The following is an 11,324-nucleotide window of genomic DNA, read 5'->3' as shown; positions in this document are numbered from 1 at the left end:
AGTCAATTTCCTGGGTTGTTATTAGTCTATTTAGTGTCTCAATGTCTTCTTGTTTCAACCTGGGGAGGTTGTATGATGTCAAAAAGTCTTCCATTTCATTTAGGTTATCAAGTTCTTTCCATACTGGTGTATATAGTAATCTCTGATAATCTTTTGTATTTCTTCAGGGTCAGTTGTGACTTGATCTTTTGTATTTCTGATTGTGTTTATTTGGGCTTTTTCTCTTTTGCTTGGTCATTCTGGCTAGGGGTCCATCAATCTTGTTAATTCTTTCAAAGAACCAACTTTTTGTTTTGTTGATGTTTTCTATGATATTTTTGTCTACTGTGTCCTGTATTTGGGCTCTTATTTTGGTGATTTGGATTCTTCTGCTAAAGTTGGGGTTTTGGTGGTTTCTCTTTCCAGCTCCGTTGGGTGATTTGTTAGGCTCTCCACTTGTGGTCTTTCCATTTTCTTTATGTGTGCTCATAGAGATATAAATTCCCCTCTTAGAACTGTTTTCATGTCATCCCAGAGGTTTTGGTAAGATGTTTCTTCATTTTAATTTGTTTCCAGGGATCTTTCAATTTCTTCTTTGATTTCAGTGTTGACCCAATCGTTGTTCAGCATCATGCTGTTTATTGTCCATGTCTTTGTTGGATTTGGGGAAATATTGTTGGTTTTAATGTTTATTTTTTTCCACTGTAGTCTGAGAATGTGCATGGCAAAATTTCAACCTTATGGAATTTGTTTATGCTTGATTTGTGGCCAAGGATGTGATTGATCTTGGAGTATGTTCCATGTGGTGATGAATAGAATGTATATTCTATGGTCATTGGGTGGAATAATCTGTAGGTATCAATTAAGTCCATTTGGTCAAATGTCAGGTTTAGCTTCTGAATCCTCTTGTTGATTTTTTGCCTTGATTATCTATCTAGGGTGTCAGTGGGGTATTCAATTCCCCTGCTATAATAGTGTTAGAGTCAATATCTTTTTTTATTTAGTAGTTGCTTTATAAATGCTGATGCTGCTGTGTTGGATGCATATCTATTTAGGATGGATATTTCTTGTTGATGGATTAAACCTTTTATCATTATGTAGTGTCCTTTTGCATCTTTTTAAATTTTTGGTAGTTGAAAGGTTGTTTTGTCTGATATTAAGATCGCAATTCCTGCCTTCTTTTGTGATCCATTTGCCTAGAAACTTGTTTTCCATCCTTTAACTTTGAGTCTGTGTGTATCCCTTGTGGTGAGATGAGTCTCCTGGATGCAGAAAATAATTGGGTCATGGTTTCTTATCCAGTTTGCTATTCTGTGTCTTTTCAGTGGTGCATTTAGTCCATTCATATTCAGGCTGATTATTGAAATGTGATTGTTTCTCCCTGTCATGAGGTTCTTATAAAGTTTTTTCTCTGTTTATTTGTTTTCTTTTGGCTTTGGGGTTAATATATGTGTGTCTTTTCAAGTTTCTTGTTGCACTGTATTCTCTGTTGATTCTGTGCTCTGCTGTTCTCTTGGGAAGTGTGTAGTCATTCTTTTTTTTCTTTCTTCTGTGCTTAATACCTTTTTAAGTGTCTCCTGTAGAGCTGGTCTGGAAGCTGCATAATCTCTTAGGGATTGGATAGCTGGGAAGGATTTTAATTCTCCATCACTGATGAAGCTGAGCTTGGCTGGATAGGAAATTCTTGGTTTAAATTGTTTATCTTTGAGGACTTTGAATATAGGGCTTCAGTCCCTTCTTGCTTGTAGTGTTTCTACCAATAGTTCTGCTATTCTGATTAGTTTTCTCTGGTAGGTAGTTGGACCTTTCTCTCTTGCTCCCTTTAGGACTTTTTCTTTTGTGCCTACTTTGTGTAGACAAATTACTATGTGTTTAGGTGTTGGTCTTCTCATTTGATGTCTTGTGGAGGTTCTCTGCATCTCATGTGCTTGGCTGGTCATATCTCTGATGAGATGGGGAAATTTTCTTGGATTACCTCCTGGAATACTTGCTCCAAATTGTTCTCCATTTCCCTTTCTTCTTCTGGAATACCAATCAGGCGTAGGTTAGGTTTCTTGATATAATCGCACATCTCTTGTAGGCTTTATTCTTTCTTTCTGAGTCTTCTTTCTATGTTTTTTACAGATCAGGTTAATTTCATGTTCTGATCTTCAAGTTCTGAGATTCTTTCTTCAGCTAGATTAATTCTGCTTTCCATGCTTGTCATCTTGTTATTTATTTACTGTATGAAGTTTTTTGTTGCCAAAATCTCTGTTACAGGTACTTTCAATGTCGCATCTTGTCTTTCTTGAGTCCTTTTCACTCTTTCCATCCATTCCCTAATCCCTGTCATTTTCTGGGAACAGTCGTTGGTGAATTCCATTGATTGGGCACCAAGGTCTGATTTTTCAGGAGTTTTGTCTGTGGTACACTTGAAATTGCCTGAGGCCTTCCTTTGTTTTTTTCTCATTTATAACAGATCTCTTGTTTTTCTCTTTAGTTCTGGTTATTCAGTGTCAGTGGGAGAGGCTTTCCCTTCCGACGTTTGCTCGGTCCTCTATTCTTCCCTGATCCAAGCTCTGGATTTGTTCTATTTTGAAATAGGATGGTGGATGGGAAGTTTTGCTGTCTCTTGTAATTTTTGAAATTCGAATGAAGTAGAGGATGGGGCGCTAGGAATCAGAGACTACCTGCAAATTAAAATGTTCATTTATTGTGGTATGTTTTCCCTGAGACCCACTCCCCACCACTACTCTATATGACGATGCATAGCAGAAACCAATGCAAAAGCAATTTAGCACATACACACACACACACCCTAGAACAAACTGCAGTAACAACAAAGCAAAGCAAAATAAACAACCAAAAAAACAAGAAAACTAAAAGCATTCACACATGCTCAGCACAAAGTGAACAGAGAAGAAAGACCGGAGGAAAATTTTTTTTAAAAAAAGGGATTCAGGCTGGGCTCGGTGGCTCAGCCTTTAATCCCGTGCCTTGGGAGGCTGAGGTGAGTGGATTGCCTGAGCCCGTGGGTTCGAGACCTACCTGGGGAACTTGGTGAGACCTCATCTCTACAATAAATCAAAAAATTAGCCGGGTGTGGTAGCGTGCGCCTGTAGTTCCATCTACTTGGAAGGCTGAGGCAGAAGGATCGCTAGAGCCCAGCAGGTTGAGGCTTCAGTGGCCAGGAGCGGCCACTGCACTCCAGTCTGGGTGACAGAGTGAGACTCCAACTCAAAAAAAAAAAAAAAAGTGATTCAGGTCAAAATCTCACAAATATATTGACACACATCTTAAACTATAAAAAATGAATATAAAAAACCCAGAACAAAAGAGCAAAAACCAACAAGATCAAAAGATGAACACTCTGATCATTCACATACACACATAAACATAAAACAACAAATATAAGAAGAAACAGAAAAAAAAAAGAAAGAAAAAAAATTGGGGGGATGCAGATCAAACCCTTACATACACATTCATGTACAAAGGAAAAATATTTTTTAAATAGATGAACTAGCAAACAGTCAAAAAAAATTTTTTAATTAAAAAATAATGGAAAATTTTTTTTAAAAACCTGTTCTCTTGTTGCAGGCTCTGTAATTGTACTTCAATTCAGGTCTGTCCTGCAGAGCCACCTCTTTCACTCTCTCCTCAGGGAACGAAGCAGGGAAGGAGGAGGGGCAGTGGAGGTAGATGGGACTGCAGTCCTCCCCTCCCACTCTCGTATGGTCAGGGAGATCTCCCATGGGGAGGTACGGGATTGTCTCTTCCCCAGGTATGTACTCTCACCCACGGTGCCCCAGCCAGGCCTATCCTGAAATGAAGTTCTCCTATTGCAACTGACGTCCAGGCTCCACCTGGGTTTGTCCCTCTCAGTCGTGGCCCAGTTGTGTGGGTCTGACGTTCAGAGAATTGCTGGGGAGGAGAGGGTTTGGGTCAGCCCCGGATTCACCACTGATCTCTTTGGAGTTCTTCCTCATCCTTTTCTGGTTACACCCTTTGACCCATGGCTCATTAGGTCCCTCTGTAGTTTGTGCTCTCAGGATATTCCTGATGGGCCATGATCAATCCCTGAGTAGTTGATCTGCCAGTCACAGAGATCGGGTCTGTTGCTCTGTGGTGAGCAAGTTGGTGCACTTTCCTGCCCCGCCTTCAAGATGGTGGTGGGGTGCCTCTCTTGTCCTCTTCCATGGGAACTTTCCTCTGTACTCCTTCCGCAGCCTTGCCAGAACCCTGCCAGGTGTTGAAGTGGTGAAGAAAAGCCAGGAACCACCAGTCTCTCTCCTGCTTCAGTGGTGAAGGAGAGCCTGGGGCGATAGTTTCTCCCTGCCACTTTTTCAAAGGAAAACTTCTGTCCATTTAAAAAAAAACAATGATGCTGGGCTTCTGCAACCTGGGAAGAGCCAGGGATGAAGTAGAGAAGCTACAGCACTAGCTGTTGCATCAGGGGCCTGGCCACCCTCTCATGAGCCCCACTTAGACAGTCTCTCCCAGCATTTTCTTCCCAGGGAGGGTTTGTTGATTTAAAAAAAAAAAAAAAGGAAAGAAAGGAAAGAAGAATAAAATGGTGCTCGGATCTGCGTCCTGGGAATCGCTAGGGTCCAAGCCTGGCCACTGCGGCACCAGCTGCTGCACCAGGAGAGCCCTGGCTGCTAGCTCCCTAGCCCTCAGTCAGTCAGTCACTCACACGCCCACTCGCTCACCAGCACGTACACAAAATTTTCCGTATACTCAGTCACTCACACAGGGACTCACATAGTCCGACTGACTCGGCTGCCATCTTCCCGACTCCCGCTCTTGATTTTTAATGTTTATATTGTATCAGCAACCCTGCCAAACTCTCATTTACACAAACATTTATGTACTTCTATTTCCTTCAGTTCTTTTCTTTTTCATTTTTTCCCCTCAAGTTATTGCACTGACAGTGTCTCTGCTCCAGTATTGATATAATAATAGTATTTGACCTTGTTCTTTAAAAAGGGAACAACAGGTTCAGTGACTCACCATTAAGCATTACATAAATGCTCACACATACATATGCACACTTTGTAGGCTTTGGAAGATACTCTTATTTTCTCAACCTTGATGCTATTGACATTTTGGGCCAAATAATTTCTTGGTGTGGAAGGCTGTCCTGTGCATTGTAGGATGTTTAGAAGTATCCCCAGCCTACCCATAGTTATGACAACTAAGACCATCTCCCACCATTGCCAGATGTTCCCCAGGGGACTAACTCATCCATGATTGAGGATTACTGCCCTAAATCTGTTCAGGAAATTATTTTCTATTCCATTTTTAAGAGTTTTTATCATTTAAAGCATTGAATTTTAACAAATGCTTTTTCTGTATCTGAGGAAATTATCATTTTTCTTTTTTAATCTGTGAATATAGTAATTTCTATTATGACTTTCTATTGTTAATCTGTGGTACGATTTTATTAGCATACCATAGTCTGAATTGAGGAAATGTGTGATATTTTTCTTCAGTTTGCAGGGTGTGAACATTAAAATAAAACAATATAAGCTAGATCCCATGTTAGAAATTGAATTTTAATTGCTATGTTAGAACCTGTTTTACCTATCGTGCATACAACTTGCCTGTTTTATTAATGATCTGGTTTTAAATAATCTATTTTGGGGCTTACTCTCTCACTTTGAACTTTTTTTATTTTAAAGACGTGGGGTATAATTCAGGATTAGGTATACAAGTGATCATCATATAGGTAAGGTTTGGGCCTCCCTTTGGTCCCTGCTTTGCCTGGTTTCATATCAGGTACGCTTATTGATGCTGTGTCCCCCCTCCTTCCAAGCAGTACTCTACTACTGCCAATCCCTTTCTTACAGTATTATGGTAAATGTTCAGTGTCCACTTATGTCACTTTGAACTTTCTTCAGACAAAGACATATAAGTTTGTTGAATCACTTATAAGTTTATTGAATAGTTAATGTATTTAAATGTCAGATTACTAAAATATCCAAATGTAGTACATATACACAATGGAATATTACACAGCCATGAAGAAGGACAAACATATGAGCTTCAGAGCAACTTGGATAGATTTAGAGTCTATCATACTCAGTGATCCATCACAGAAATAAAGAACTGAGTACCACATGTTCTCACTCATAAGGGGTCCTTGAACAATTATCATAATACAATAAGAAAGGGATTGGCAGTAGTGGGAAACTGGCAGGGGAGGGGAGGCAGGATTGGCATTAGTGGGAAACTGCCAGGAGTGGGTGGGGCACACCTCATCAACAAGGGTACCTGCATAATGAGCATCTGTATACCTAACCCTGAATTGTACCTCACCCCTTAAAAATAAGAAATTTAGACTGGACTCAATGGCTGAAGCCTGTAATCCCAGCAGTTTAGGAAGTCAAGGCAAGAGGATTGCCCAAGTCCAGGGGTTGGAGACCAGCCTGGGCAACTTGGTAAGATCTCGTCTCTACAATAAATAAATAAATAAAAATTAGCCAGGCATGGTGGTGCATGCCTGTAGTTCCAGCTACTTGGAAGCCTGAGGCGGAAGGATCTCCTGAGCCCAGTACATCAAGGTTGTGTGGTCGTGAGTGTGCCACTGCACTCCAGCCTGGGCAACAGATTGAGACTTCAGCTCAAAAAAAAAATTTTTTTTTAAAGACTACTAAGATAACAGAATTTGACAAATGCTACAATAAAAATATATTTGCCTTAATTAAATGTATAACAAGAAAACTGAATATTGATTATTTGTAAGTAGTGGGAAAACCAGATATGATTATTCAATCAGTTCTAAATGTTATTGTAAACATTAACTGTCTACTTCTGGTCTCCACAACAGAAATAGGCAGTATCACCCTAAGCCCAACTGCCATTTTTCTCTAAATATTCTCTTATATTTTCATAATATTTGGAGGTAATACAGTTTCAAACTAAAACCAACTTTTCTGGTGGTTGTTTTAGCATTACTGTGGAAATGAAACCACACGGAAGTAGTACTGTGATAAATAAATAGACTCAGTAGAGTTGGCAATAACATCAATAAGAGGTAGAAAAATAACATTTCTAATCATAAACCATAAGTTGAATGGGCTTAGGTAATAGTTTGAGATCAATTTTATTATGAACTATTTTAAAGGATTTTGCCTAAAATTATTTTTCTATTTTTATTTCCTTTTATAGTCACGTTCTATGTCTAGCTCCCCTGTGATGGTAACTCAGCCCATTTATCAGCAACCTGCATATCACTACCAGGTAAACACAAATTACATTAAAATTCTCTATGATGTTTTCAGTTCTTTCCAGATGACTTTCATTTATTTCTTTCTTATGCAACTACTAATTAAAAAGAGATCATTAAAGAATCCATTGGAAAAAAGTAGGGTGATAATGATGAGTCCATGCAGGTTCGTCAGTTGTAACAAATGTACCACCGTAGTGGGGGGATGTTGAAAATAGGATGGTTGTGCATATGGGGGACAGGGGACAGATGGGAGCTCTTTGTACCTTCTGCTCATTTTTACTGTGAATCTAAAAGTGCTCTGAAACAATAAAGTCTATTTCTTTAAACAAAATAAAAATAAAAAGAGATCATTAATCCTTGATAGAAAATTTTTTCATTTTATTTTTATTAATGGACAGATAATCACTGCACACATTCATGAGATACATAGTGATATTTTGATACATAAAATGAATGGTGGTTAGGATAATTAGCATATCCCTCTTCTCAAAAATTTATCCTTTCCTTGTGTTGGGTATTCTCCGCCTTGCTATTTTAAACTATGTAATGCGCTGTTGTTAACTACAGTCATTCTGTAGTGGCATAGACACTAGAAATTATTCCTCCTAGCTGAATTTTGTATCCTTTAACAAATCTCTCCCTATCCCTACTTCTCTCTACCCTTCCCAGCCCCTAGTATTCTTTGTTCTACTTGTTACTTCTATAAGATCAACTTTTTTTGGTTTCCACATGTGAGTGAGAACTTGTAGTGTTTGACTTTCTGTTCCTGGCTCATTTCACCTAATGTCCTCCAGCTCTATCCATGTAGCTGCAAGTGATAATATTTCATTATTTTGTATGGCTGAATAGTATTCTGTGGTGTATATATTGCACATTTTATTTATCCTTTTATCTGTTGTTGGATGCCTAGCTCAATCCCATATTTTGGCTTCAGGAAATCATAGGAATGAGGATGTCTCTCTGATAAAATAATTTCCTTTCCTTTGATTAAGTTCCCAGTAGTGGGATTGCTGGATCATATGGTAGTTCCAGTTGTACTTTCTGAGGGACCTCCATACTGTTCTCCATGGTGATTGTACTAGTTTGCATTCCCACCAACAATGTATACGAGTTCCCTTTTCTCCACACCCTCACCAACATCTGTTACTTTTTGTCTTTTTTATAATAGCTATTCTAATAAGGGTGGAATGATACCTCATTGCAGTTTTGGTTAGCAATTAATTCCCTTTTGATTAGTGATGTTGAGCCTTTTTTCATGTATTTGTTTTCCATTTGAATGTATTATTTTGAGAAATTTCTGTTCAGATCATTTGCCCACTTTTTAGTTGGATTGTTTGTTTTTCCACTGTTGAAATGTTTCAGTTTCTTGTATATTCTGGATATTAATTCCCTGTCAGATGAGTAGTTTGCAAATATTTTCTCCTATTAAATAAGTTGTCTCTTTGCTCTGTTGATTGTTTCCTTTGCTGTGCAGAATCTTTTTAGTTTGATATAATCCCATTTGTTTATTTTTGCTTTTGTTGACTGTGCTTTTGAGGTCTTATTCAAAAAATCTTTTTCCAGACCATTGTCTTGAAGCGTTTTTTCCTATGTTTTCTTCTAGTAGTTTTATTATTTTGGATCTTACATTTAGATCTTTGATCCATTTTGAGCTGATTTTTGTATAACCTTAGAGGTGGAGGGGGGTTCTAGTTTCATTCTTCTGCATATTCTTGTCTAGTTTTCCAAGCATTATTTATTGAAGGGACTGTTCCCCAGTGAGTGATCTTGGCACTTTTGTCAAAAAATCAGTTGACTGTAGATATGTAAATTAATTTCTAGGTTCTCTATTCTGTTCCACTGGTCTGAGTGTCTGTTTTTATCCCAGTACCATGCTGTTTGGGTTATTACAAATTTGTAGTATAATTTGAGGTCTGTTTGAGGTAATGTGATGCCTCCAGCTTTATTCTTTTGCTCAGAATTGCTTTAGCTGTTTGGAGTCTTTGGGGGTTATATACAAGTTTTAGGGCTTTTTTTCTCTTGCTATGAAGAATGTCATTAGTATATTAATAGAGATTAAATCTGTACTTTTCTTTGAGTAATATTGTCATTTTAACAGTAGTAAATCTTCTGATTCATGAGCATGGTATGTTTTTCTATTTGTAGTCTCTTCAGTTTCTTTCATTGGTGTTTTGTAGTTTTCCTTGTCGAGGTCTTTCAGCTCCTTGGTTAAATATATTCTTGATTTTTGTTGTTGTTGTTGTTGTTAGCTATTATAAGATTATCTTTTTTATTTCTTTTTCAGCTAGTTTGTTATTCATGTATAGAAATGCTCCTGATTTTTGTATCCTGGTTGTATACTGCAACTTTACTGAATTTGTTTATTATTTCTAAGTTTTTTGGCAGAGTCTAGGTTTTTCTATGTATAAGACCACATCATCTACAAACAGGGACGATCTTAATTCCTCCTTTCCAATTTTGATGCCCTTTATTTCTTTTTCTTGCCACATTGCTCAGGCTAGGACTTCCAGAACTATTTTGAATAAGAGTAGAGTGATAAGTAGCATTGTCTTATTCTAATTCTTAGATGAAAGCTTTCAGCTTTTCACTGTTCAGGAGCATATTGGCTGTGGGCTTATCATATCTGGCCTTTGTTATGTTGAGAAACTTTTATTTCTATCACTAATTTATTAAGTATTTATCATGAAGGGATATTGAATTTCATCAAAAGCTTTTTCTACATCTTTTGAGGTGTCCATATGGTTTTTTCCTTTATTCTTTTGATGGTGATGTATGACATTAGTTGATTTGTATATATTGATGAGCCATTCTTGCAGTCCTAGGATAAATCCCACTTGATCATGGTGTATTATCTTTTTGGTGTGTTGTTGCATTCAGTTTCCTAGAATTTTGTGGAGGATTTTTATATCTGTGATTATCAGGGGTATTGACCTGTAACTTTCTTTTTTGTTGTTGTGTCCTTGTCTGGTTTTGGCTTCGGGATTATGCTGGCCTCATAGAATAAGTTAGGAAGAATTCCCTCTGCTTTAAATGTTTGGAATAATTTGAGAAGAACTGGTATTCATTCTTATTCAAAGGTTTGATAGAATTAATTAGGCTATCTGATCCTGAGCTTCTTTGTTAGAAGAAATTATCTTACTGAGTCAATACTGTTACTTCTTATTAGTCTGTTCAGGTCTTCTATTTCTTTTTGGTTCAATCTTGATAGGTTGCATGCACCCAGGAATTTATCCATTTATTGGCATACAGTTGTTCATAGTAGTAAACAACTAATGATGCTCTGATCTTTATTATTTCTTTTCTTCTACTTATTTGGGATTTGGTTTGTTCTTTTCTAGTTCCTTGAGGTACATCATTAGGTTTTTTAATTTGAAATGTTTTTCGTTTTTTTATGTAGGCATCTATTGCTGTACACTTACATCTTAATATTGCTCTTGTCATGTCCCATAGGTTTTAGTATGTTTTGTTTCTATTTTTATTTGTTTCACGGAATTTTTAAATTTTATTCTTAGTTTCTTCATTCACCCACTGGTCATTCAGGAGCATGTTGTTTAATTTCTGTGTAGTTGTATTGTTACAAATGTTTCTCTTGCTATTGATGTCTAGTTTTATTCCTTTGTGATCAGATAAGATACTTGATATGATTTTAATTTTTTTAAAAAATTGAGACTTGTTTTGTGACCTAAAATACAGTAAATCTTGGATAATGTTCCATGTACCAATGAAAAGAATGTATATTCTGCAGCTGTTGGGTGAAATGTTTTATAAATGGCTATTAGGTTCATTTAGTGTATGGTGCATTTTATTTATTTATTTATTTATTTATTATAAAGATGCGGGGTACAATTCAGGGTTAGGTATACAAACATTGATCACGTGGGTACCCTTGTTGATGAGGTATGCCCCTCCCTCTCCTAGCAGTGGAGTACAAGTCAGGATTAGGAACACAAGTGGTCTACATTCAGTGAAGCTTGGACCTCCCATTGGTCCTCACTTTGCCTGGTTTAGGATCAGTTGCCCTTGGTGATATGTGTCTCCCTCCCTCCCTGGCAGTGTCCATTACTGCCAATCCCTTTCTCGCAGTGTTATGATAAATGTTCAAGGCCTACTTATGAGTGAGAATATGTGGTACTCA

General features: G+C 37.5%; 1 protein-coding gene across 1 annotated transcript in view; it reads left to right on the top strand.

Annotated features, from left to right (window-relative positions):
• The window catches only part of BOLL (boule homolog, RNA binding protein), a 51,663-nt gene that overhangs the window by 18,686 nt on the left and 21,653 nt on the right, over positions 1 to 11,324 (top strand). Inside the window, exon 7 of the mRNA XM_008070427.2 lies at positions 7,129 to 7,233. Within this exon, the coding sequence (XP_008068618.1) occupies positions 7,129 to 7,233 (105 nt within the window). The remainder of the gene's footprint in view (positions 1 to 7,128; positions 7,234 to 11,324) is intronic.

The sequence above is a fragment of the Carlito syrichta genome, unplaced genomic scaffold, assembly GCF_000164805.1.
Source record: "Carlito syrichta isolate Samal-C Ts95f unplaced genomic scaffold, Tarsius_syrichta-2.0.1 Scaffold313398, whole genome shotgun sequence".
Lineage (NCBI taxonomy): Eukaryota > Metazoa > Chordata > Mammalia > Primates > Tarsiidae > Carlito > Carlito syrichta.
Note: the sequence above shows the minus strand (reverse complement) of the source record. Positions and strands in the feature narration are given on the sequence as shown.